This window comes from Camelus ferus, chromosome 10 (genome assembly GCF_009834535.1).
Source record: "Camelus ferus isolate YT-003-E chromosome 10, BCGSAC_Cfer_1.0, whole genome shotgun sequence".
NCBI classification, from domain to species: Eukaryota; Metazoa; Chordata; class Mammalia; order Artiodactyla; family Camelidae; genus Camelus; species Camelus ferus.
The window spans coordinates 67,713,236-67,741,214 of NC_045705.1; the positions used below are offsets into that span (position 1 = coordinate 67,713,236).

General features: G+C 53.8%; 1 protein-coding gene across 6 annotated transcripts in view; it reads left to right on the forward strand.

The window, feature by feature from the left end:
• Positions 1–27,979, forward strand: part of LRP5 (LDL receptor related protein 5) — a 113,040-nt gene that overhangs the window by 41,267 nt on the left and 43,794 nt on the right. For all 6 annotated transcript variants that reach the window (XM_032490025.1, XM_032490026.1, XM_032490027.1 and 3 more), the window contains exons 2-5: positions 712–1,108; positions 7,351–7,548; positions 14,395–14,591; positions 15,637–15,768. In XM_032490025.1, the coding sequence (XP_032345916.1) occupies positions 712–1,108; positions 7,351–7,548; positions 14,395–14,591; positions 15,637–15,768 (924 nt within the window). The remainder of the gene's footprint in view (positions 1–711; positions 1,109–7,350; positions 7,549–14,394; positions 14,592–15,636; positions 15,769–27,979) is intronic.

A 27,979-nucleotide genomic window follows, 5' to 3' on the forward strand; every position in this document is an offset into this window, starting at 1 on the left:
CCCTTCCTGCCACAAATAATTGTAGACCCAATGTACTGATGGCCAAGTTGGGAGGGGTGGACCGTGGACGGTCCTGACCTCGACTCCCCATGTGTCCTCCCATCCTGCAGAGGAGGGGCCGGGATTTGAGCCAGGCATGCGCCCTGGCCATCTGCCTTACTCTGAGCCACACAAGGAGCTGCTGAAGAGGTTTGAGCTGAGTGATGGTGTCCCAGAGTGGGAAACGGAGGGCATGGTCCCCGAAAGGGGCCTGAGCTCAGGCAGTGGTCCACGGATTATAAAGGAATCCTGAACTTTCTCTGGTGTGGGCTTCACGTCCCAGCTGGGCCTCTGCCAGGCAGCATGGCCAGGGCTGTGTCCTCGAGACCTCCTCAGGCTGACAAAGTGGATACAACCCCTCTGCAGCCCCGGAGGACCAGTGCGGCCTCGTCTTGGCATCCGTGGGCAAGGTGGTAGGCATGGCAGGAGGAGTCACTTGGGCCTGGGTGGGACCAACAGTAGCCCTCAGTGATTTCTAACAACAGCACTGTCTGCTGCATTGGAAGAGCCTCTAAATGGGTGGCTGGGACCTGCCTGAGTGCCCTTCCTGTGGTGGCTGGGCAGTGGGAGGAAGGAGCCAGAAGCCAGGTGGGTGCTGGGAGTGATCCGTGCTCACAGCCCCCATCCTGGGCTGTGTGGCCTGTGGCTCACGGTTTTCTTCTGCTCCCACAGCCTCGCCGCTCCTCCTGTTTGCCAACCGCCGGGACGTGCGGCTGGTGGATGCCGGTGGAGTCAAGTTGGAGTCCACCATCGTGGTCAGCGGCCTGGAGGACGCAGCCGCCGTGGATTTCCAGTTCTCCAAGGGAGCTGTGTACTGGACGGATGTGAGCGAGGAGGCCATCAAGCAGACCTACCTGAACCAGACGGGGGCTGCCGTGCAGAATGTGGTTATTTCGGGCCTGGTGTCGCCTGACGGCCTGGCCTGCGACTGGGTCGGCAAGAAGCTGTACTGGACAGACTCGGAGACCAATCGCATCGAGGTGGCCAATCTCAATGGCACGTCCCGAAAAGTCCTTTTCTGGCAGGACCTCGACCAGCCGCGGGCCATCGCCCTGGACCCCGCTCACGGGTAAACCCGGTGCCTTTCCTCCTGGGTAGGGGTGGGTGGGGTCCTGGTTTCACTCTTGAATTTACTTGAGCCCAAGTTCCTTTTTCAGAGACAACTCGGGAATCGTAAAATGAATTCACCTTTCACATTTGTTTTTGGGAACAATTGCCCCTTGATACCCTGAAGTCATGTTTCTTTTTTGAATTTGTGGCATCTGAGGCAACAGATGTGCTTGGCTGTGGATTTGAATCGTTAAACATCTCGGTTGTGTGTGGGACGGTGTCCAGGGAGGTGCAGGCAGTCTGACAGTTCAAACGTGTACCTTTCACCTCCTTGATGACTGTGTTAGCTGAAAACGGGTGGAGAAAGTGGAACTCCTTGTCCAGAAATAGACCTTGCTGTGGGATTGTTTCTCTGGTCTCTTGCGGAAGCCCTCTGCCCCTCTCTGCTTCCCAGTCTGGCTGAGCTGGCCGTGACCCACGAAGACACAGGGCCCTACCACGAGTTCCAGGTGGGGTTTCATGAGTGGCGGTAACGCTGAGAAAATTTGCACAGTGGAAGGCTGGGATGGAGCGATGGCGGGGTGAGGGCCGGCATCACTGCCCAGCCAGCCAGGCCAGGCTCACTGCAGACTTTTCTGAGTGTGAGAGCTGTTGGCTCAGTCACCCCTCAGCCCTTCAGCCCCTCCTCCCGCAGCCTGGGAACGACACACTCTTAGCGGCTGTCAGGCATCTTGAACAGAAACACAGTAGGACCCTGGGTTCCGGTCCTGATGCCACAACTTGCTGTTGCCCCTGGCAGTGCCCTCCCCTGCCTTCGGGGGTGACACTGGCTGTGCGGCCTGCAGCCGGGCTGAGGGGTCCTGTCAGCCCGCCCCGGGGTGGGTGGGATGAGGGCCAGGGCTGTTTGTGGGTGGCTCGGGGAGCAGGCTGGGTGAAGGGGGCGCTCTGGTGGTGGAGTGAGCCTCCTTATGTGTGGCTTCTTGGCATGCTGACTGAGAAGGTGCGCTAGCCCGGCGTTTGGTGTCGGGGGAAGAGCTGGTGCTTTCCGGAGCTCCTGGATTGAGCACGCGCGTGTGTGTGTGCGTGCGTGCGCGTGTGCAGGAAGGTGTGGGGCTGGGAGGTTGTGGGCGTGTGTGTGTGCATGCGTATGTGTGTGTGTGTTCCAGTGTGCCTGTGTGTGCACCTGTGCGTACTCATGTTGTGCCTGTTACACACGCACTAGGGGTGGATGGATGGAATTTACTGCCCCAGGAGCTGACTTGCTGAGGTCAGGCCAGATGAGCCTGGTGCCCCCACCACTGAGGAGCACCCCAGCCCTTGCGTCCTGGGGGGATCCTGCCAGGCAGTGGCTTATCTGTAGGCCCTCCTTACCTATCCTCCAAGAGGGCTGAGCAGCCTCAGCTGCGGAGGGCCAGGCTGACCTTCCAGGAGGGTCCCTGTGCTGCTGGTGGGCCTGTCCCTCTCTCAGGCCTCTGCCACGCCGGCCTGCAGTGGATCACTAACCATCTTCCAGGAGGCTCCACGTCTTCCTGATGTGGCTGAGTCCTGCTGGCTAAGAGGGGCATATGTCAGCAGTGGGAGAGGCTGAGGGAAACCCCCTGAGATGCACTGTGGGGAGAAGACCATGAACGAGAGCGGTGTGTGCCCCAGAGGAGGATAAAACAGACCCCGGCACAGGGAGGGCGAGGCCAGGGGCTTCCTGCTGCAGGTCGGGAGCCTGGGAATGTCTCTTGGTGTTGTTTGGACAGGGACCTGAAGCAGAGGTGGGCAAGAGCCACATGGCCACCTGGAGGAAGAGTGTTCCAGGCAGAGGGCACAGCCCACGTGAAGGCTCTGGGCTGTTGCAGGAGTGGGAGTGGAGTGAGGGGGTGGGCAGAACGGAGTAGGTGGAGGGGCAGGCGGGCTTGGAGTGGAGTCGTCGCTGGGTCTGACTCATGCTTAGGGGGTCTCTGGCTGTTGGAGTGAGAGTAGACTTTGGGGCGGGAGCTGGGAGCTCTGTGGGCCGCTCTTACTGTGATCCTGGCAGTAGACAGTGGGCACCTGGGTCGGGGGGAGGAACAGGCAGGCTGAGGGTGAGTAGACTTGGCATCTGTTTTGAAGGTGGAACCACCTGGATTTGCTGGTACTTGGATGTGGGTTGGGGAGAAAGACTAGAAGCAAGGATGGCACAGTGCTGCTCTGTGCCTCAGTGTCCCCATCTGTACAGGGTTGTGACCATGTCACATGTCATGCAGAAAACACCAAGACTAGTCAGTGGCTTCAATAAATGTTAGCTGTTGTTGTATGAAAAATGCCGCCTCCACCTGAACTGTGGGCTCTACATCCCTGCTCTGATGACTCTTTTTTCTTCCTCATGGCCTTTTGCCATGTTGGTTAGGAGGAACTTGGCACTTGGTTGGGAGGTACTCAGGAGGTGCTTGGCTGGGAGGTATTTGGGAGGTGCTTGGTTGAGAGGTACTTGGTGCTTGGTTGGGAGGGGCTTGGTGCTTGCATCTAGGTTGACTTTCCCATCCAAAAGAGTTCATCAGTCCCTGGCTTTTCGTATTAAATGTTTGAAATCTTTTCCGATCTTTCCTCTGAATTCTCCCCCCAGATCTTGCTGGGATCACACCCCTGCCCCCAGGGGCAGAGTTGACTTTGGTGTTGGTGCCCTGGGCAGGGTTTCTGAGGGCCCAGCCCCTCCCCACAAGCCCCCTTCCCCAGTAATGATCTGAAGTGTGATGGAGGGAGAATGGTGGTGGTGAGTGTCCCACTCCCAGACAGGATGCAGGTGAGAGCTAGACTGGGGTCCTGAGTTTGTGAGTGTGGTTGAAGTTAGCAGTGCCTGCTCTGTCCCCATGTTGCTCAGGTCAGGGGCTCCAGGCCAGTGCACAGGGGCCATGGGCAGCATCCCCCTCTCGCCAAATACTGGCCTGAATAGTGGCCCCTGGCAGAAGTTTGAGTGAGTCCTGGGGGCAGGACTGCTGTCCTGAAAGCAGAGACAGTGCTTTTCATAGTCTGTCCTGGCCACAGACACAAGGCTGCGAGGAGCATCCTCCCGGCCCCGGTGGAGCCTCTGCCGGCTCCTCGCGTCTTCTTGTGATGCAGCCTTTCTGCATCATGACTGGGCTCCCTCGGATGGGAGGTTACTGCCCCAGATGTCTTCGGGAGGAAGGTTCTCAGCCTGAATGTCCACCTCAGTGTACACATGACCAGGAGCCCCACAGCTGGGAGGGCCCACGGACCCCAGGGACTGGACCTGGTCAGTTTCAGCCATGTGGGTGGCAAAGAGCAGGTGTCCAGGCCAGGCTGGGGGGGCCCCTCCGCTCCCAGCACCAGGTGCACTCGTTGGGGGCAGAGTGGGCCCTGGGAAGGACCCTCAGACCCAGAGGACCTGGGGCCAGGAAGACATCCAACCAGCACTGGCGGGGCAGGGGTGGGGTGACCCAGGCCTGCACCAGCCCACGAGGGGCAGCAGTGGCTCCTGGGTCTCAAGTTAAAGACAGGCTGAAACCCAGCCTCCTCTTTAAAATGTAGAATGGCCCTTCCCTAAAATAACACACAGCTGCAGCCGCAGCCTCTGCCCTCCGCGTGGACACCAGGTTGCAGGGCTTTTCCTTTGAAGTTGATTTTCCTCCGTGGAATTTGGCCGGGCCTGTGGCAGTGTTCAAGGCTCTGCACGAGCTCCTTCACGCCAGCTGGGCTCTGGGAACGGGGCAGCTCACAAATTCCCCATTTAAGGAAACCAGCCGGCCTCTGTTATGAAACCCGGGGGAAGGAATTTGAATTATGCTCCTCGTGGAGGTCCTGAGCCTTCACACTCTCCAGCCTTCCCTGTTGGCCGCAGTGGAGCATTCGGGGAGGGCATGATTAGATGGCTCTGAGATTTATTCTCCTGATACCTTCTGGGCAGCCGGCAGGAGGGCTGGGCTGTTTCCAGGCCACCGGGGGTGGGAAAAGCACAGGGAAAAAGGCGTCTGCACCAGGCGGGCGGGAGCCTTTGCCGAGCTGGCCCACAGCACCTGCGAGCCTCGGGCTGCTGGGAAACCCACTAGCACCCAGGCCTCCTGGCCAAGAGGTGAGTCAGAGGGTGGCCAGACTCTGGCCTCAAGTGGAGAACCAGGCTGTGCCCCCGAACATGTGACCTGGGGCAGCACAGTCCTTCTGAGCTTCGGTTTTCTCACCTGTCCGATGGGGATAGTGATTCCCGCTTTCCCTGCGTTGTCACTAGATGAAAAGGAGCGGTTAAGAGGCTTTTTGGAGAGGTGTTCCGATGAACTGTGCTCTCTTCTCTGTCCCACAGGGGCTGAGAGGGGAGCATGGTGACAACAGCTGGGTATGGTTGGCCCCTCGGACCCCCCCATCCCTGCACAAACTCATTCTCATTCATCTTGTCACAGCCCCTCCAGCAAGTGGCCATGGCACCAGCTCCAAGTGACACCCCCCGGGAAGGCTGCATGGCCCCACAACTTGGGGTGGCCCTCGGGTACCCGCAGCTCCTGGGCCACAGTGCTCCCGTCGGGGGGGAGTGGCAGCTGTGTGTGTATCACTTTCCCTCACCCGCTGAACAGAGACCCCCCATGGGCGAGGCTGAGCTTGTTCTCCCGTGTCCCTGATGGCTCCGCTGATCTCTGATGGATGGCAGCTCAGGGTTTGCTGAAAGGGATGAGCCTCTGAAGATGTGGAGGCCAAGAGCGGGGGAGGGGGAGGTGTGGGTGGGGAGAGTTGACCGGGAATACAAGCAGCTTGAGGGCCCACTGAATCCAGGACTTCTGAGAAGTGACACTGTTCTCACTCACACGATGTCTATGGCCCTGCCTCTACCGTCTGTGCTCCCGGCAGGCCTGCCCACCGTGGCATAGGTGGCTCCCTCCCCGTCGGAGTTCTGGGCCAACTCCCACTGGCCGAGCGTGAACTGGCTGCCTGTCTTTAAAGCAGTCACCGAGGCTAAGGGTAATGGGATTTGCTTATTGTTCAAGGCTGATCCTTGCCCACCCCAGGAGATGGGAGTCGGGGTGACCACACACCTGAAGAGTTTCATGAACTTTGAGTTGGGAAGGTGGTCCTCAAAGGTAAATCCAGGCACTGTCCCCCTTCTTTGCGGAGAGACACTGGTGTCCTGTGACTTGTCCACAGCTGCTGGGATGGGAGCCCTAGGGGCTCGGATCCTCCAGGCTAGTGAGGTACCCCCTCTTCCACTGGAGAGCCACACCCAGACTCTAGGGACACCGTGCGGGGGCCCCTCCTGGAGAGCTGGCACCAGTAGGGTTTGAACCCGTCACCCTGGATGCCTGATGATACTGTGTATTGTCTCTGCTCACATGGTGGGATGTCAAATAAGGAAGCCTCTAAGGAGGTGGTGGTTTCTCACTGGAAACTCTGAGAACATGGTTAAACAGAGCTGAATCACCCACAAACCCACTCAGGAGTAACTTACGTTTCAGTGTATACCTCACCGACGTGTTGTTTTTAATAGACTTTTTTTTTTTTAAGCAGCTTTAGGTTCACAGCAAAATGGAGGGGAATGTACAGAGAGTTCCCATATGCCCATGTTTAATTGGTGACTTCTGACAAAGATTTAATGTCATGTACCCACCATTCTAGCAGCCTGCAGAATCATTTCGCTGCCCTACAAATCCTTTGTGCTCCACCGCCTCCTCCCTCCCCTCCCCTGGCCTCCCCCAGCCTTGTTACTGTCTCCGTAGTTTTACCTTCAACAGGGCATCATACCCCTGGAATCATAGTATGTAGCCTTTTCACGTTGGCTTCTTTCACTTAGTAATTTAATATGCATTTAATATTCCTCCCTGTCTTTTCATGGTATAATAGTTAATTTCTTTTTAGCACTGAGTAATATTTGATTCTACATGCTTTAATTGACTTTTAGAAGTTCATTTACAGCATTTGCATGGTAGCAAAAATTTCGGAAGCAACTCAGACGTCCAACGTGGAAGCACTTAAATTATTTACAGTACTCTATTGCTACTAAAGGAACAAGGAGGATTTCTATCAGTAAAAAGAAGCAGGTACCCAGACTATATCGCTAAATGAGAACAGGTTGAAACAGCATATTTGATTATCCAACTTTGAAAATTAGTATATTACTAACTGCTTAGCAAATCAGAAGTAACAACATCCCAGGCATGGTGGTTGTCTCTGCAGGGAGGTTTTAGGGCAAATTCATGGTATCTGTTTCAAACACTTGCATTTGTATAGGCAGAAAACAAACCAAAAGCAGATCTGTGCTAGCTTCTGTCCTCATGCCTCTGCCCCCTTTCCTAGGTACATGTACTGGACAGATTGGGGTGAGACACCCCGGATCGAGCGGGCGGGGATGGACGGCAGCACCCGGAAAATCATCGTGGACTCGGACATTTACTGGCCCAACGGGCTGACCATCGACCTGGAGGAGCAGAAGCTCTACTGGGCCGACGCCAAGCTCAGCTTCATCCACCGTGCCAACCTGGATGGCTCGCTCCGGTAAGTGCCACCCTTCTGGGATCTGGGCCAGTCCCAGCGGGGCCTTGGAGGATCCTTCTTAACTCAGACCTGTGGTCTCGTACCTGTAACCCTGGGGCTTGAGGCATTCAGGACTTTTCAGAGCTGAGATCAGTAGCAGAGTGCACAGGCCACATCTGATGTCACACCTGGGCAGGGTTTGGGGTGGCACCTGCATCTATTTTATAGGGAGATGTAGACTGTTCACTCTACGTGGGATGGAAACGGCTGGAAAGGGCCCCACCTTGGCGTCCAAGTGTTGCCACACAATGAGTAACAGAGTGTTTTGGGTTTTACAACTGCAGATAAGGGCTTGTGGACCTAAGACCCAAGGCGCTGACGGGGCTATGGATTATTCTCTGCTCCCTGTCCTTATGCAGCTCTGTGTCTGGGAGGCAGGTGCAGGGCCAGGCATGTGTTCACAGCATTCCCAGCTTGCCAGAGGGCCTCACACGTAGTAGGTGCTCAGTAAAATAGGCTGAATGAATGAATGGATGGAAAGCAGTTTTTCCTTGTTGGTAATTGCTTTCAGAGCTCTCTGGGCAGCTTAACAGCACCCCCCCCCCCCCGCTGCCATGATGCTTTACCTGTGGGAACGTCCCCTGCAGGAACAGGTGAGGGGCAGTTTATTCACTGACCGAGTGCTGCCTGCTGGCTCTGTGCCAGGTCTTGGGGATACTCCTGGGAGGACAGACCCCGTTCCTGCACTGGCGGGGCTCCTGGACCAGGGGTAGCAGATGGGTGCCGGTGCTGAGGGCGGTGGTGGCACTGCGTGGGAAGAACTCAGTGGCTGGATCCTGTAGACACAGGCGGACACCCACTGGAGCAGACGTGAGGATGCGACAGGTTTGCTACCTTTTGTCCAGGCCGTGTGCAGTGGTCGTCTATTGCTGTGTAACAAAGTACCGTAAACCTTGGCAGCCTGAACCAGCAAACAGACTTTTGTAGTGGGGCATCAGGAATTAGGAGTGGCTTAACTGGGTGGTTCTGGCTCTGAGTGTGTTCCAAGGTTATAGCCAAGCTCCTGGCTGGGACTTTGGTCACTGAAGGCCTGACTGAGGCTGGAGGATCCACTTCTAATGTCCATCTCATGGCTGGTGGCCAGGAGGCCTCAGTTCTTGTTGGACTTCTTAGAGCTGAGCTGTGTACCCCGGCTGATCAGAACCATTCTGTCCCATTGTCCCTGAGAGCACAGACTGGCCCGGGGCCTGGTTTGAGATTTGAAAAGTGTGGCAACCTGGGGAACTGTGGTCCTTGGAGAGATGAGTGACCCTGGAAGTTATGACAGGTGAATATTAGAGTCTAGAAAGGCTGCAGGCCAGGAGTGCCCTGGTCAAGGGATTGTGACAGGGGACAGTGAGGATAATGGTGGCATTTAAAGCATGGTAATGGTGGTGGTAGTGATAGTGGTGGTAATGATGATGGTGGTGGTGATGATACTGCTGGTGGGGATGATACTGGTGGTGGGGATGGTACTGGTGGTGGGGATGATGGCGGTGGTGGTGGTGCTGGTGGTGCTGGTGGTGGTGCTGGTGGTGGTGGTGTGGTAACAATAGTAGTGGTGGTGGTATTAGTAATGGTGGTAATGATGATATTGATGAAGATGGCAGTGGTGGTGGTGACATGATGATATGGTGGTAGCTAACCTTTCCATGACACTTGCTATTTGCCAGAACATTTGTCAGTTCATTTCATGCTCATACCAACCCTATGAAGTGTTTGCTATTTTGATCCTCTGTTATGATGATGCACAGAGAGGCACGTGCACTCGCTCAAGGCTACAGGGCTGGTCAGAGCCAAGGCTGAAAGGGGGGCACTGTGGCTCCAGGGCCCACCCTCAGCCCCTCTTCTGCCTGCCTGACCACCAGATTCTTCTGGCTCTGCAGGTGGCTCTTTAGGGATGTGCCCGGGGCTGTCCAAAATGGAACACAATCTGCTGGTCAGGAGGGTGAGCACTGGGGCCAGATGGACCTGCTGGGCCCGTCTCGGCTGTGGCCATGGCTGGGTTGCTTCACTGCTCTGAGCCTTGGGGCCTTGAATGTGAATTGGAGATAGGAATTATACTTTCTGGAGGTATTCACAGGGTCCAATGGGGCAACGTGCATAAAGCTGGGTGCACATGTCTGGACACAGGAAGCGCTCAGTGAAGGCTTGTGTGTCGGGGTGTTCCCAGAGCGAACGGGAGGGAGGCAGAGGGGCATGGCTGGAGCTGCATCCCAAGGGGAGGGGCGTCCTGAGAGGAGGAAGGGGGTGGGCAAGGCGAGCCGAGGCCTGGCACTAGCTTCCCGTGGGGCCTGTGGCCGAAGCAGGGCTCAGGGAGGAGGAACGGCCTGAGGAATGATGGGCCTCGGGCTTCTCTGATCAGAACAGGACGTCATGGGAAACCTTGAGTCAACATAGGACCCAGCAGTTCTACTCCTAGGTGCACACCCCCAAAGAACTGAAAGTTGGTAAAAATAACTACTTATACACGAATGTTCACAGCAGGACTCTCCATAATGTCCCAAAGGTGGAAACAATCCACACGCCCACCAATGAGTGAAGGATGGATGGATAAACAAGACGTGGATGGTCCACACAAGGGAGGGTTGTTCAGCTGTAAAAAGGAGTGAGGCACTGAGAGATACCACACCACAGACGGGCCCCCAAAATGTGCTGCTGAGTGAAAGAAGCCAGACACGAGAGGCCACGTACCGTATGGCTTCGTTGATGTGAAATGTCCGGGACAGGAGGCAGCCTGGTGTTACCGGGGGCTGGGGGGGCGGAGGGGAAGAGTAACTGCTTCCTGTGTTTGGAGTTTTCCTATGGAGATGGGAATTTTCGGGAAATACCTGGAGGAATCACACACTTCGAAATGGTTAATTTTGTGTTAGATGAATTTCGCCTCCATATAGCTTCTTATTTATTTTTGGTTGTTTATTAAGTTACAGTTGACATGTAACCTTGTGTTAGTTTCAGGTGTAGGGCATTATGATTTGTTCTACGTGTATATTGTGAAATGAATCCCCTAAGAAGTTTAGTTAACATCCATCGCCCTACCTAGCTACATTTTTTTTTCCTTGTGATGGGAACTTTTAAGATCTACTCTCTTGGCGACTTTTAAATATACAATACAATGTTGTTAAGCATAGTTGCCATGCTGAGTGTTACACCCCCAGGACTTACTTATCGTACAACTAGAAACTGGTACCTTTTGACACCCTTTCACCCCCCACCCCCGGCAACCTCGTCTATTCTCTGAATCAGTGAGTTCGGGTTTTTAAATTTTTTTGAAATTGAATTATAATTAAGTAACATACAGTAGAATTATATTAGGTTCTGGTGTAAAACTTAGTGGTTGGATTATGAAATGGTCATGAAGGTCACTTAACTATCCATCACCTACAAAGTTATTACAGCCGTGCTGACTTTATTTCCTTTGTGTCCATTGCATACATCCCCATGATTTCTTTATCTTGTAGCAGGAAGTTTGTACCTCTGACCCCCTTCACCTGTTTCATCTGTACCCGCCACCGGCTCTGCTCTGTCAACCACCTGTTTGTTCTCTGTATCTAAGTCTGTCTCTGTTTTGTTTTGTTCATTTGTTTTGTTTCTTAGATTTCACATATAAGTGAAATCATATGGTATTTGTTTTTCCTCTGTCTGACCTTTTTCACTTAACATAATACCCTCCAGGTCCATCCATGTTGCCACAAATGGCAAGATTTCATTCTTTTTTTTGTGGCAGAGTCATAGTCCAGTGTGTGTGTGTGTGTGTGTATCACATCTTCTTTATCCATTTATCTATCGATGACACTTAGGTTGCTTCCCTACCTTGATTATTGTAAATAGTGCTGCAGTGAATGTAGGGGGTACACATAGCTTTTCAAGTTTGTGTTTTCATTTTCTTTGGAAAAATGCTTAGAAGTGGAATTGCTGGATCATACGGTGGTTTTATGACTAAAAATACTGTTTCCCTTAGTAGCTGCACCAATTTACATTGCCACCAACAGTGCAAGAGACGAGTGATGTTGAGCATCTTTTCATGTTCCTGTTGGCCATCTGAATGTCTTTGGAAAAATGTCCATTCAGGTCCCTCTGCTTATTTTCAATCTGGTTTAATCAGATTGTTTGTTTTTTTGATACTGAGTTGTATGAGTTCTTTATATATTTTGGATATGACCCCCTTACTAGATATATCGTTTGCAAGTGTCTTCTTCCATTCAGCAGGTTCCCTTTTTGTTTTATTGGTGGTTTCCTTTGCTGTGCAAAAGCTTTTTAGTTTGATATAGTCCCATTTGTTCATTTTTGCTTTCATTTTCTTTTGCCTGAGGAGACGTATTTAAGAAGATATTTCTAAAACTGATGTCAAAGAGTATATTGCCTATATTTTCTTTTAGGAGTTTTATTATTTCGGGCCTTACATGTAAGTCATTAATTCATTCTGAGTTTATTTTTGTATGTGGTGTAAGAAAGTGGTGTAGTTTCATTCTTTTGCATGTAACTCTCCAATTTTCCCAACACCAGTTATTGAAGAGACTGTCTTTTCCTCCTCCTTTGTGGTAGATTAACTGACCATACAAGCATTGGTTTATTTCTGGACTCTGCTGTTGCATTGATCTATGTCTCTTTTGGTGCCAGTACCATACTGTTTTGATTACTATAGCTTTGTAGTGTAGATTCATTTCTGAGTGAATATAATACCTCCAGCTTTATTGTTCTTTCTCAGGATTGTTTTGGCTATTTGAGGGCTGTTGTGTTCCCATACAAATTTTAAGATTATTTGTTCTAGTTCAAAAAATGCCATTGGTATTTTGAAAGAGATTGCATTGAGTCTGTAGATTGCCTTGGGGAGTATGGTCATTTTAAAAATACTAATTCTTCCAATCCAAGAACACAGTGTATCTTTCCATTTATGTGTCGTCTTCAGTTCCTCTCCTCTACATCCTACAGGTTTCTGAGCATAGGCCTTTCACTTACTTGGTTAAATTTACTTCTAGGTATTTTCTTCTTTTTGATGTAATTGTAAATGGGGTTGTTTTCTTTATTTCTCTTTCTGGTAGTTTGTTATTAGTGTATAGAAACACAACAGGTTTCTGTATATTAATTTTGTATCCTGCAACTTCACTGAATTTATTAGTTCTAGTAGTTTTTTGGTAGCATCTTTGGGGTTTTCTATATGTAATATGCCATCTGCAAGCAATGACAATTTTACTTCTTCCTTTCCAATTTGGATTCCTTTTATTTATTTTTCTTGCCTTATTACTGAGACTAGGACTTCCAATACTATGTTGAATAAAAGTGGTGAGAGTAGGCATGCTTGTCTTGTTCTTGACCTTAGAGGAAAAGCTTTCAGCTTTTCACCATTGAGTATGATGTTAACTGTGGGTTTGTCATACATAGACTTCATTATATTGTGGTATATTCCCTCTATACCCACTTTGCTGAGAGTTTTTATCATAAATGGATATTGTGTTTTATCAAATACTTTTTCTGCACCTACTGAGATGATCATATGATTTTTATCCTTGTTGTATTAATGTGGTGTATCATGTTGATTGATTTCTGGATGTTAAACCATCCTTGCATCCCTGGAATGAATTTCATTTGATCACGGTATATGATTCTTGTAATGTGTTGCTGAATTTGGTTTGCTGTCTTTTGTTGAGGCTTTTTACATCCATGTATATCAGGGATATTAGCTTTTGATTTTTCTTTTTTTGTGGTGTCTTTGTCTGGTTTAGGTATCAGGGTAATGTTGGCTTCACAAAATGAGTTTGGAAGTGTTCCTTCCTCTTCCATTTTTTGGAATAATTTGAGAAGGAGAGATATTAACTCTTCTTTAAATGTGTGGCAGAATTCACCAGATGGAACCATCTGGACCTGGACTTTTGTTTTTGATTACTGATTCAATTTTGCTACTAGTTATTGGTCTGTCAGATTTTCCGTTTCTTCATGATTCAGCCTTGAAAAATTGTATGTTTCTGGGAATTTATTCACTTCCTCTAGGTTGTCTAATCTGTTGATATGTAACTGTTCATAATATTCTTTTATGATCCTTTGTTCTCAGTTTTTAAAAATGACATCAAGAAAACAGAGAAAAGTTAATGTAAGGTCAGATCAAGAAAGACCATGTATGTATGTTTTTCAGTTGTTCAGTAACACCTTTTGAGCATTACTCTCTCCTAGGTGCTGTACCGGGGGGCTGAGGTCACAGGTGATGACCACCCACCTGCAGCCTCCACCTCAGGGAGCCGATAGTGGGGTGAGGGTCATTAAGCCAGATAATCACGTGCAACCAGTTATGTGAATTAGCAATTCTGTTACCAGGCAATCTCATTAAAACAAGTTCTCATTTGCTGGGCATTATAAATGCATGGAAGAGAATAGCTTTTTTTCAGGTTGATACAAGTTTAATTTGCTTTGATGGTACAAATTATTGGCATTACAGGAATGAGCAAGTACACTGGGTCCAATTTCTATTAAGTTAAAGCATCGGGGCAGGACAGGTATGCTTGTCATCAGCTTGTCTCCAGGTGTGGCTTCCTCCCTTGCCACTTTTCTTCCTTTTTTCCTCTCTGCAGGGCACTTTGCCAGCAGCTACCATTCTAGAAACAGGCTGGACGGGGAGTGGCTGGGTGGACCGAGGCCCCTGCATCACGGTCAGGGGTGGTGGGAGGCTGGCTGGGTCTGGGAGGTGGCCTGGGACACTCTGCCCTGGTCTCATGCTGCTCCATCACAGCTCCTGTGTCCTCTGTTGACCTGCCAGCAGGGACGATGGAGGGCTTTCAAAACCAGGAGACAGTGGGGACACCCTAATGGCCTCTCCCTCCGCCTCTGCCCCTGCAGGCAGAAGGTCGTGGAGGGCAGTCTGACACACCCCTTTGCCCTGACGCTCTCTGGAGACACTCTGTACTGGACAGATTGGCAGACCCGTTCCATCCATGCCTGTAACAAGAGGACTGGGGAGAAGAGGAAGGAGATCCTTAGCGCTCTTTACTCACCCATGGACATTCAAGTGCTCAGCCCAGAGCGGCAGCCTTACTGTAAGTCGGGGGCTGGGGTGGGGTTGGGGTGGCTGGCGTCTTCCCCCAGCAAAAGCCCGTGGTCTGGGGAAGGCTGACCTCAGAGCAGCAGAGGAGCAAAGCGGGTGCTTGCTAGCGTGGAGGGAGGTGTGTGCAGAGTGCAGGGCAGGCTGGGCGGGACCCCTCTGCAGAGCTGTGTGGGATTGCTTTGGGTGGGGCTCTGCCCCAGTGGTCCTCAGTGGCAAAGGGATTCCCAAGGACGGTTCCCCTGTTTTCAGGGCCCAGTGGAAGTGACATATTTATTAATGAAAAGTCTGCTCCAAGCCAAAGTTCTCAGCTTGGGGTCCCCATGGAGCTGTGTGCCAGGGGTCCCTGATGAGGAAAAGCCCCTGTGATAGGCAGGCAGCAGGGCCAGGGCCTTGGGCTCACCTGCTCCTTCAAGGACCACCACCAGCTCCCATGGGGACCCTGGAGCTGGGGTTCTGGCCATGGTGCTATTGAAGTTTCAAACTTTGAAGTTAAAAGTGGGGCCCCAGGGTTGGGGCTCTCTGGAGATGTTTTCTGGGGAGAACATCGTGGTCCTGGAACTCGGGTGGGTTCAGTGCTTTGCGTTTCACGGGTACTGCCCCCTCCCTGCCTGGGGCACAGATGCCTGGAGGGGCTGTCAGTTTGGCTGCATGTTGGTTGCAGAAGGGCTTGGGAGGCTGAGAACACTGTCATCTGTTCTGAGCGGCTCGGCCCACCGTCCAGGTGTGGCCACCAAGCATCTGTGCAGAGCCCGTGGGTTCGGGCACGTCGCAGAGATCAGACGGGCCTCTGCTCTGGGAACCGACTGACCCAGGGCCCCACCGTTGCTGCATGGGCAGGTCCTGGGATCCTTCCGGGGAGGCCTGGGGCGGCCTCCACAGAGGAGGTGTCCTTCAAGGGGCCCTGAAGAAGATGGGGTTTCTTGCTGTGGGAGGTTGGGAGGAGGGGGCAGGTGGGAGGATGCCCACACCGGGAGCGGTGGGTGTGGGGCTGGAGGGTCCGTTCTGGAGCCTTCTCTCAGCTGCCCTGTTCTCCCCAGTCCACACACGATGTGAGGAGGACAACGGCGGCTGCTCCCACCTGTGCCTGCTGTCCCCAAGGGAACCTTTCTACGCGTGCGCCTGCCCCACTGGCGTGCGGCTTCAGGACAACGGCCAGACGTGCAAGGCAGGTGAGGAGGGGTGGCCGCCGGCGTGGGTGCCCCGCAGCCTGCTGTCTTGGTGGGGGGTGCCATGTGTTCCGGGCTCTGATGCCCGATGGGCGGATGACCTCCTTACTCAGATTCTTGTCTATAAGATGAGGTCGTGACAGACAGGCAGAGACCCCAAGTGCCCAGCACGCTGCCAGCGTGTGTGGACGCATCCTAAAAGTTGGCTGTCTTTTAACTATTAGACCAAGGCTGTATTTATTGTCTCCAGAATGGTGGGGTTAGAAAAGGTGGGACGGGGCGCCCGGCAGACACGTTCTCCGGTCCTCATCCCACCCCTGCTGAGTGCACCTGCTGCTGCAGCCCCGCGGCCAGCCCAGGCGTCTCTGCTTTTCTGCTTTTTCATGAGCGTTTTCCACGTGGATATGGAATGTAGAATTGACTTTTGTCCTTGCGTCCCACTCCCGTGGAGTCTTCACACCATGATAACCCCACTCCGTGGAAACCTAGGTCGCGAATACAGTCTTACTGGGAGTTTTCTTTAGCGGGCATGAACTTCAGTTGATCTCCCCCCACCCACACGTGTTTTTCTTTGCTTTAGGTATTTTCCCACCTCTTTATTGTCTCCCTTAATTTTTAGGCACTTGCTGCTTCAAGGACTCGTGCTCTGGTTATTTTGAATGAAGCGTCTCCCTTCTCTGTGGCACTGCCTAGGGGCCTTCACTGCCTGGTGTTGGGTTCAGGGTGTGCTCCTCCGGAAATGAAGTGCATCCGGGCGCAGCCCGTCCGGAGGGATGTCCAGGGCCCAGCACAGCCAGGTGGTGTGGGGGCAGACTTGGGCCTGACCGGCGAGGGGCCTTAAGTGAGAGATGGCAGGAAGCAGCCGTCCCTGGGCTCACCCCACTTGGGGGAAAGGAAGTGGGGCAGGGGGCTTCCCTGGTGTCCTGGGGGCAGAAGAGAGGGAGCATTAGCGGAACTTGGATATTGGTTTAAAACAAAAAGTTTTAACAAGTTTGAGATGGAGACTAATGCCCTGGCAGTAGGCGGGGACTGGCTACCTGAGATGGAAGGTCGGAGAAGGTCCTTCCCAGGAGACACTGTTTAAGCTGAGACTTAAAGTATTAGCAGAGTGGAGGGAGAAGGAACAGTGAGAAGGAACAGCCTGTGTGGCGGCCCTGAGGCAGGAGCGAGTTAGTGTCAGGACTGACCTCCCAGGCGTCCGATCTGTGCAGTCATCGGGGGCTCTGAGTTCAGAAGGGCCCCATGCTTGGTTTAAAGCTCCGTTGTCAACATGAAATGCTTGATAGTTTTGAGCAAGGGGCCCTGCATTTTCATTTTGCAGTGGTCCCTGTAGTTTATGGAGCTGGTTCCACTTTGTGTATTGGAGAAAGTAAAGGGAAGTTTGGAAACAGCCTACGTGTTTCTGTGCGTCTTTCCCTGCGGTTTGACCACGCGCGTCTGTGCACTTTGCCTGATGTTGGTGCAGGTGCATTCGCAACTGTGAGGTATGTCTGCTTCCAAAACATGTGTTTCAGTGCCTGAAAAATAGTTTCTCAAGTGGGCATACCTCTGAGCCATCTTTCCCCTGTTGGGCAAGTCTGTTCTACTTGTGTTTTTTCAATTTCTGAGTGCTAGTGCCATGAGAGGGCCTGCTTGGGGCCTGGCCCTGGAGTTTGAGGGATCTGGATCGGCTGTCGGGTGCTGCCTGCCAAGCCCCGTGTTGGGCTGGTCAGTGATGTCTGCTCTGGGAGGGGAGGGCGTGGCTAGATTTAGGGATGACTGCTGTCCCTTCCCACTGTCGGTGTCTGGAGCCAGGCTGTGTGTCGACACTTGGGGAAGGAGAAGGGACGGGCACAGCTCCCCAAAAGGTGGCTCATGCAGTAGCGCCTGCCCCGACAAGAGACCTTGTGCAGCCGCTATTGTTAAGGGGCCCTGTGGGGCTCCTTCATGCATCAGCGTTCCAGGAATGGAGTGTGGGCAGAAATGGGGTGTGAACTCTTAACTGAAGCTCAGAGTCATGGTCCTGAGAAGTTGTGCAGCTGGAGAAGCCTGGAGTTCCAGAAAGGACTTGCCCAGGCTACCCTGGGGTACAAACAGCTATGGTCATCTGGGGTGGGTGGTCCCTGGGGCCTTGTCACTCTGTGCCTCCTTTCCTCATCTGCGAGATGGGGGGGGTGGTCACAGACCACCCCCTGCCAGGGGAGCTGTGGCGGACCCTGTGCATTAACAGGAATTGAAAACACCGTGCAGGATGCCCTGTGCATAGTAGGTGCACAGTGTATGGCAGTGGTGTCCACCATGCTCATTGTTGTCATCTCATCATCAGGCCCAAGGGGCTAGGTTTGCCTCCGTTGTCCAAGGGTCCTGCCGCCCCCTGGGGGAGGGCTGAGTTCTTTTCCAACCAGTAGAAGCAGGGCTGTAGGCTCCTTCCTAGTTTCCAGTAGCCAGAGCCTCCAAGCACTGGGGTTAAGCAATCTGCAGGCATTAACTGCGGGGGGGAGAGGAAGGGGGAGGGCATATCAGAAGCAGCCTGGGGTGGGAGGGCTTCCTGGAGGAGGCAGCACTGGGGGCTGGAAGCTCTGCTGTGGAGAGCTGACACCAACACCCACCAGAGCAACTGGCGGATTAGCAGCAAAGCTGCCCTTCCTGTCGGTGGTGGGGGTGGGGGTGGGGACCACAGTTCCCAGCCCCTTCAGTGAGGGTGGCCAGCCCGCAGATGCTCCGTGATTCAGCTGCTTGGAACCACCTTTCCTGGTCTTGTAAGGACTGTTTTCGCCCCACAGCTTTGAGGGACACTTTTACAAATAACTCAGTTGGAGAATGCCAAGTGCCAGGAAGAAAAACATTTTCGTTGTCGTTCCGAGGGCCTGCTTGGATGGGAGTGTGGGGCCGGGTGGGGGGTCTGCACAGAGGTGGGGTTGGGGGAGCCTCTTTACACTGAGCCTGCATCTTTCTGCTTTTGCTCTGGGTGCCCTGTCCAGGCTGTTAGGTCAGAAGGTGGGAACAGCCCCCAGAGAAACAAAAGGGATGGGACAGGACTCTTGTTTTACATGAGAATGTGACGGCTGGTCCCCGGCATTTTATGAGACTGGTTCCCACCCCCATTTGCTTCCCACGAATGCACGGGTTGGTTCTTGGGGCTCATGGCAGCTTCTGGAGCTCCTGCCCTGGACCCGTTGGAAGTTGAAGTGGTCCAGGGGCAGCTGGGGTGGGAAAGGTAAACAGTTTTCTACAAGTTGTAGTTGAAGTTGAGAAGAAACCCAGAAGCTTCTGAGAGTATTTCAAGGGTTTGCCTCCAAGATGACTTTCTGGAAATTTGAGTGGTTCTCAAACATCTCTGCGTATTTCTTCATCCCGTGGGATACAGGCATGAGTGAGAAATGGGTTCTGTCTGAGGCCTTTCTGTGTTCGGGGACAGACCTGGCGAGTCAGAGACGGTACCGTGAGTGAGGACCAAATGGGGCTGAGGGCTCCAGACTTCAGGGAAAGTGATGACTCCATGCGCAAACCGGGGGCGTTAGGATGTGATCTCCCGCCCGCCAGGTTCTATCCCCTGCCTCAAAACAGTTGTGTTAAAGGAAAACATGGGGTGAAAAGACATAGTCTTACCTGTCACCTGAGCAAGGTAGCCATTTCCTTTCCTTGGGCGGCCTTCCAAGTCATTGTGTAGTTTTACATCCGGTTGATGTAAATTATATGTGAAATGCGGATTTTGACTGCTGACAATGTGCAGGGTATCAAATGTGAAAACTGCCTGGAGATAGTAGTTGGTAACGCTAGGGTAAAATGAAGGAAACAAGACACTGAATTCTATTGAATGTCACTGGCAGAGCTCTGAGTTCCTGGTGAGCAGAGGCCTGGGGCAGGACGCCTCGCCAGCTGGAAGGGAGCAGTGTCCATGGAGGGCCACCAGCGCCCGGGAGAGTCTTCTGAGTCCAGCGTGTCCAGTGGGAGGTTGGAATTCAGGGGCTGGCTGTGGAGACCCTGGGATCACTTGGGGATCTCTTGGCCATGGAATTGGTGAGGTCCAGTATCCTGAGGTGGGGGTGGGGGTGTGGTGAAGGGCCGAAGCCCCGTGATGAGGGCTCAGGAGGTGGCCCTGGGCTAGAGGAAAGGCCTTCAGGAAAGACAGAGCTGGAGAAAGGCTATGCTGGTGCGACTTCTACTATTCCAGGGTGGAATGTGTCAGAGGTGACATTCACTATCTAGAACATGGCTGAGAGCCTGCCAGAGACTTCTGGGTGGTGAAGAAATTCGGTTTCAAGCAAACCCAGGATTTAGAGCAATTTTCAATCACGCAGTGACTTTCTACGTCCAGTCTTCATTTTGTGATACCTTAACTTACGTCCTGGCGTGTGATCTTGGGAAAATGACTCAGCCTTTCTGTGCGTTAGTTTCCTCATCTGTAAAAAGGGATGATAAGAGTACCCAACTCATGGGGTTGTTGAAAGGAAGGCCTGGTGGCCCAGCAGATACGAGCTGTGCTTGAATTTGAACTTGAACTTGGAGCCAGGCAGGCAGTCTGATCTGATGGCAGGAAATCAGTTCTTTCCTGGATATTTGGAATCAGAAATAGGTGTCAAGGCTGGGTGTTGCCAAGAGGAGCTGGGTGTGGGTGCAGGGTTGATGGGGAGCTGGTGGGAGACGGGCAGGAGAGTGAGGTGTGTGTCCTGGGTATGCTGGGCGTGGGGATCTCCTTTCTGTGGGATGAAGAGCAGCGTTGGGCTGGATGGCATTCTGGGGCAGGGGCAGGGGCTGACTGTGTCAGAATTACTTGACCCCTATGTCATATCCCGGTTCCCCAGCCCCAGCAAACCAGAGTCTTCCCGATGGGGAAGGGTGTGGGAAGTGGGGGCTGCGTCTGCACGGGACATGTGCCCCCAGCAGGCTGCTGGGCAGCAGGTCAGGAGCCACCTGCACAGCTGGAAACATCTCAAGATTTGAAGCCAGGGCCTCAGGCATGACTTGCAGATTCCTGGGGCGCTCATCCCAGGCGTCTGACCTTTTCTGCTTCATGGAGTTGAAACTGGAGACGTTTTTGTGACGTGTGTGAATCCCAGCTTTTCCTGATTTTGAGTGAATGAGAGCCAGCCTTGTGCATGGGTCAGTGCTGTCCCCAACGAAGGGGCTGAGACGGGGTGATGCTTGGACCCCACAAATGGGGGCCTGCGATGTCCTGTGCAAGGGTTCCCCGGGAATTGGAGGATGAAACAGGTGAATTCACTCACTGCCGGGAGCTCTCTGAGCTGCAGTTTCCTCACCTGTGGAATGGGGAAACCAGAGGGTCCTCCCTTAGTGAGACTTGTCGAGGGGGTCAAAGGAGAGGCTGCGTGTTAAGTGCTTTCCACAGTGCCTGTGGGGGTCCACTGCAGACAGGATGGGAGACTCGGGACTCCCTGCCTTTGGGCTGATGGGTGTCATGTACCATGGCCCTATGGGTGGGGTGACGCCCACTGGCTCTGCAGTACACTGTCTCAGGTCCCCCAACCCCTCCTGAAGTGGCCCCAGGGAGGGTCCTGTAGGTTCTGAGACTTAGCAGGCCGTCACAGCAAGTAGCCTCTCCTCGGCCCAGGCTCTGCTGGGGGCTGGGTGACTCTGGTCCCGGGAGGTGAGTGGGCCAGGAGCCTGTCCAGAGCCAGGCTGTGATCCCATGTGCCCTTTGCCCTCCAGCGCAGCCTCCCTGCCCCCTCCGAGCAGCCGCACAGACCGAGGTGCCCAGCTGGCTTTGGTTTTCCCCATGTTTTTCCAGTTATGTGGAACGGGCTAAAAACAGCAGCAGCGGGGCCTTGTTTGGGAGTTACCACCACCGTCCAAGGAGGCTTGCCGCTGCCCTCGCTCCCAGCCCCCTCCAGTGGCCGGCCCTTGGTGGGACATGCCCTGTCGTTTTGACTTTCGTCCCTGGGCAGTCCTCATCACTGGGGGCTTCTGGACAGTGTGGCCCCCGGCTCGGGGCCTGACCAACCCAGGCAGGTGACCCATGGGCCCGTGTCCAGGGTGTGTGGCTTCCCGGCCCGGGGGTGGCCGGGCCGTGCTGGGGTGTCCTTCTCTGCCCTCCCCCCAGGCCTTTCCAGACAAGGCTGCCCATCGGGACGGGCGGGAGGCGTGGGCTCAATGATTTATGGGTCCGCCTGCCACACCTCGCCAAGAAGGAGTTTTAACAGATGTTCGCAGGGACAGGAAACAAAACGACGGCGGGATGTGGCCGGTGGAGGCAGCGGGAGGAACAGAGGCGTCCAGTGTCGGGTCTGATGGGCAGACTGACAACTGGGCCCCTCACATCCATCCGTCTGTCCAGGAGGATTAGCCGAGGCTCAGGGCCAAGGAATAAGGGGTGCGTTTGTTCCCAGTCTTGCTGTCTTGTCACTTATCAGGGAAGTAGGTCGAAGGGAAAAGAAAGGAGGCCCTTGTGGCCGAGGCTGCTGCCGCCCGGGCTGTGATTGGCGTTGACTCTGCAAACAGAAGGCAGCTGCTGTTCTCAGCCATGGACCGTGAATTTTTAATAGCAAGAAAATCCGATTGCACAGTCCCAGGAAGTGGTGAAACAGGCCCCAGCGCTAACTCTTTTTTCCTTTGGGAAATTGAGGTATAACTTGTAGACAATGAAATGCACAGGTTCTGATTAGCTTTGACAGTTGTGTGCATCTGCATAACCACCACTCACTCCAGGTTAGAGTGCTTCCACCACCTGGAAAACTCCCTGGCAGGACTGTCCCCCACTCCCACCCCCTGGGCAGCCGCCGTCCTGACTTCTATCACCGTGGATTAGTTTTGCCTGTTCTGGAACATCACAGAAGTGGAACCCCACAGCATGTGTTCTTTTGTGTCTGACTGAAGACTAAGTTTTAAATCTTAATAAAAGAGGAGAGGGGAGCATGCCATATTCTTAGAAAGAGAAAACTGTCGCTGTGGGGCTGGGGCATAAGACAGACGGCGCCTTCTGGGCGCGGTGTGCTCCATGGATGCCCGTGTCCACTGGCTGCAGAGTGAGACTGTGGTCAGCCCCCGGCACTAGCCCTGTCCCTCCCAGCCTGTCCACTGTCCCCCTTGCTCCTGCAGCCCAGCTTCAACCTGGCCCCAGGCCGGCCCCAGAGCTCTTTGGAGATAAATTCCGGGCTCTCATAGTCCAGGCCCTAGTGGACCCGCCCCCACTGATGCTGCCCAGAGAAAGGCCCTGCCGTGCTAGCCCACCTGGCCACATGCCCTTTGTGCTCATCCTGGCTTTTGGTGATGACTGCAGATGCCCTGTCTGGGTTCCACTGACCGTACCTTTGTGTCTGTGACTTCTCCAACTCCATGTGCCCTGGGGGCTGTGACCAGAGGCCCCGGGTGTGCTGGACTGACACCTTGAGCTGCTGGCTTGTCATCAGAGACCAGGGCTCTTTTTCACTCTTAGCTCCTCTGAGAACCCCCCTTCTGAGCACCTGCCTCTGCCTTTGCCTGTGCTGTGCCCACAGCCTGGGGCATCTCCCCGTGGCTCCTGACCTGATGTCCCATCAGGCCTCCATTCAGACACTGCTGGTCCCTCTGGGAGTGTGTTATGCTCAGTTCCCACCTCCACAGGGAGGGAAGGAGGGATTCTGGCTTCCCATGGGACCATCGTCAGGCCCAGGGAGAGTGCTGGGAAAGTTGGTTCGTTGCCTTCAAGAGCATTTGCTGTGCAGGAGCTGGGGTTATTGGTTGTTCTGGATCCAGGAATGACTCTGGTGACGGTGCCAAGAGGGGCCTCCCCATGTCCCTTCCTTGCCCCCTCCCCCCGGGACTTGGTTTGGTGGGAATCAGAGCATCCAATGTGGCCATGACCCTGATGAAAAGCAGGATCTTTGTGCCTCATTGACCTGGCAGTATCGGACAAGATCATGTCTCTGAAAGTGCCTTGTAAACTGTAAGGTGCTGTGCACTTGAGGTGGTTTGAACTGTGTGACCCTCAACCACTTTTGAGCTGCAGAGATGGCCTTTTCACGTGGGTCAGCCTACGCTGTGCTTGTGGCCTCCATGACCAGGGCAGGGCGGGTGTTCGCGACAGTAACATTTCTCGGGGGCTGCCAGGCAGGTGCACGTCTGAGCCCTGTGCTCACTGGAGCCTCGCAGGGCTGTCAAAGGGAGGGTTGGGGGCCACCCTGCCTCGAAAGCACAAGCAGTCAGAGCTCAAGGCCACAGAACAAGGGGCAGAGATGGGACTGGAACCTGGGCACGAAGGATCGGGGTCATTTATGGGATACTGGTGGTCCACCTGGGCTCAGAAAGGCACTCCGTGTGGGCTTTTTAAGAACTGAGCTAGGGACGCAGCCCCCCTCATGCAAGTCCCCAGCTGTGTGATAGCTGCCGCCCCTACACCCCTACCTTTCAGGAGACTTGGCCACCCACCTTGAATTTGCCCAGATGAGGGCACTTTATGTGTCTGTCTGTGTCTCTCTCTGCCCCCCACCTCTTGGCCTGGGGCATGAGTCTTCATGGCGCATCTCTGCTCCTAGTTCAGCCAGGGATGGTTCCCTGGGTGTGTGTTCAACGCTACCAGGATAGGGACTTGCTCTGGAGCTGTGGCGTTGAGCTTCGGGGCTTTGTCATGGGACCCTCTCAGCCTTGCTGGAGGCCTTCTCCACACCTGAGTTCTCCCTGGGAGGAGACAGGTCGGGTTACCTGCTCAGGGTCACTCAGGGAGGAAATGGGACTGGGGAGCCAAAGTCGGGTGTGACCAGTGGGTAGTGCTACCTGGGTGGTGGGCGGCCTCTGAGGGGCCTGGGGACAGGAGAGAAGGGGCTGGCTGCAGGGAATGGGGGGTCACAAGGCTGACCCTGACCTTGCCACTGTCCGCCCACCCCAGGCCTCAGGGGAGGAGAGTGACATCCCGTTTTAGAGCTGTGCAGACCAGCCCAGACTCCAGGCCGGGGCACCTGCCTGGTGGTTCCTGGCAGGCTGCAGCCCAGCCCTCCTGTGCCCTTGCTGGGAGGCACGGGGTAGGCCGTGTGGGTGGACAGCTGCCTGGGCCTCAGGTTTCCAGCAGGGCCAGCGCCTGGCCCGGCCACTTCCTCTGTGCATTGTGACCCTGTGGTCACTCGGCGTGGTTTCCTGGGCCAAGGTGCCGTGCTGTGGTCTCCATGTTTGTCCAACCACTCACCCCAGGGGGCCAGTGGGGAAAATCAGTTGCTAAAAAACAAAAATAAGCTGGCTGCCTGCCGGCTGGAGTGCTATTTATGGCCTTGGGAACTGTAGAGTGGAGAGCAGCCTGTGCCAGGACCCAACTCTGCTCACGTGACTCCAGGCCTGGGCCCGGAGCAAGGTCGGTTGTGCCTCCTGTGGGGCGGCCAAGGGGAACGGGCTCAGGAGACCCCAGAGCTGGGACCAGGGCTGAGGACACGCCAGGGAGGCTGTTTTCTTCCGTCCCCAGCATGAGAAGGAGTCGTCCGGGGTGGGGGGTGGCGCCGGCCTTGGGGGAACCTTGTGGCATGAGCCTCCCAGCAGGGGGGGGCTGGTCCTTCCCACGGAGGGTCGTGACCTTGGAGCTGCAGCTGGCTCAGTGGGGGACGGTTGTGATGTCTAACCTGTCTGGTGGGTTCAAGGGCCCTGTCTCTTTCGTCTGTGCTGATCTGGTCCAACCACGCTCTGAGATGTGCTGCTATTGTCCATTGTGCAAACGCCCTGTCCCCACACTGGGCCGTGGAGGGGGTTGACCATGAGGTCCTTCCAGGTCGGCCCCCAGCCTGGGGTGACCACCAGCAGGTTTCCTCCTGGGCTGTCAGGGGCTAGGGGTTCTTCTACCCCATCCCTTCTTTCTGTTTTCTTCCCACCCAAATGTCTTGGAACCTGGAGGCTAATTAGATTGCCCTCGGTGGCAACCAGGGGGGCCAGGTCGTTCATTGCCCCCAGGTCACCCAGTGAGAAAGATTCCGTGGGTCCCCAGAGTCCAGACCCACATGCCCACCTAGACTCTGAGATTGTCAAAGGACAAACCCATGCATCCATCTTTTAAAGCCTTATTTTTTTTCTTATTATGAAGTAAGATTTGTGTTCAGTGTAGAAAGGCAAACATAAAAAAAATACTGGAGGAAATAAAAAGCACCCGTAATTTGGTCACCCAGATATAGCCACTGTTAATGTTTTGAGGTGTTTCTTGTACTTTTTTCTGTGCACACATCCAGCCCTCTTTTTGCATGATTTGTGCACATCACAGGGCAGCGCCACGACATGGTGCCGTCGAGGAAGCTCACGCTGGGGCAGTCCCCTGGGAGGTGGGGATATGCTGCCCCCACGCTGAACATCAAACAGTCCTGTTTTTTTTGGTTTTGGTTTTTGATTTTTTAATTTAAATTTTTTAATTATTTTTTTTCAAACAGTCTTTCGACAGAGCCGTTAGTGACAGGCCTCTCACTCTGACGTGCATGTTACCAAGAAGCGAAGCGTTTTTCATGTTTATTGGTTGTTTTTTCTTCCGTTAATTTGTTTCTATGATCTTTGCCTGGTTATTACTGCGATCTGGGTGGGGGTTTTTTTATTGATTTATATACCTTTTAACTTTGAAAAACTAAACAGACTTTATTTTTTAGAGTGGTTTTAGGTTTATAGAAAAGTTGGGGGGTCCTGAGAGCCCCTCTGCAGCCACCCTCCCTCCTGGCACAGTTCCCTTGTCATTGGAATTTATTTCTAATACTGTAAAAGTCACACGTACTTCCCATACAAGGGTTGGAACCCCCACCCATGGCCCAAGTGGCCCTGTTTTTGTGCAGCCAAGGGCGAAAAATGGTTTTTACACTTATACATGTTTGAAAGAAAATCAAATTGTGACCTGGGAAAATGATAGGAAATTCAGATTTCAGTGGCCACACATGAGTTTTTTCTTGAAGAGGGCAAGTAATTAGGGTCTTATTTATTGATTTATTTTAGTGGAGGCACTGGGGCCTGAACCCAGGACCTCGGGCATGCTAAGCATGTGCTGTACCACTGAGCTATACCTTCCCCCCGACACATGATGTTTGGTTTGCACACCTTTGCTTTCAGGCTGCAATGGTGGGGCCCAGGCATTGCGAGAAATGGCCATGGCCTGCAAAGCCTAGAGCATTTGCCCTCCAGCCCTTAACAGAAAGCGCACAGACCCCTGCTGGAGACTGGCAGGCAGGCTGGAATCATCCGGAGATAACACTGTGGGCGTTCACGTGAGGGGTTTCCTGCTGGCTTTTGTTCCTGGGTGGCCCTGCCTGTCAGACGCAGGTAGGCTCAGCTGCCCAGCTTCCTGCACGCAGAAGGTCTTCAGGGAAGAGTCATGGCCTGCGGGACAACTCCAACTTTCGGGGGGCACCCAGCCTCTGAGCTCAGATCAGATCCCTGGGGTAGGGGGCAGTTGAGGGTCAGCCCTGTTCCTGCCCACTGGGCTGCAGGGCAGTCCCTTCTGTCTGGAGTTCCCTCCCTTGAACCTGTCCTTCTATGGCATCTTTCCCCTCGCCCTCTGCTCCCCACCTGTTGGGAGTTGAATTGTGTTCCCTGCAAAAGACATGTTCAAGTCCCAACCACGAGAACCTGTGAATGTGACCTTATTTGGAAGTAGGGTCTTTGCAGGTGTAACCAAGTTAAGATGAGGTCCTGCTGGGTTAGGATGGGCCCGAAGCCCAGTGACTGGTCATCTTACAAGAGGGAGATTTGGTCCAGACATTGCAGGGGAGGAGGTCGTGTGAAGACGGAGGCAGAGATTGGATGGATGCAGCCACAAACCGAGGAATGGCAGGGATTGCCGGCAGCCACCTGAAGCTGGGAGAGGCAGGAAAGGCTCTCCCCAGAGCCTTCAGAGAGAGCACAGCCCTGCCCACACCTTGATTTCTGATTTCTGGCCTCCGGGACAGTGAGGGAATCAGTCTCTGCTGATACAAGCCACCCAGTTAGTTTGTGGTGATGAGTTCCTGCAACGCGATGCTTTCCTGCGTCTCCTTGTCTGTGTGCTCGTGGGCCTCGCACAGGGACGCTGCCCTGTGATGGACGGTGGCTTGGTCTGGATGGATGTGGGGAGGGAGGGAGGGTGTTGAACTGGATGTGTCCGTGGCATTGGGCCATCCCTCCAGGCTGCTTTTCCGCTTTGGGGAGAGCACTCTGCCAGGAAAGCTGTGCCCCGTGCCCTGCGCTCAGCCCTGAGGCAGGGATGCTCCCCTCTTTCCTGCGTGCGCGGCAGGGGAAGGGGAGGGGTCAGGAGCCCGCCTGGAGGAGGCTCCAGGGACTGCTGCCTGGCCAGCGGGGGAAGGTTTCACTTTTCTTT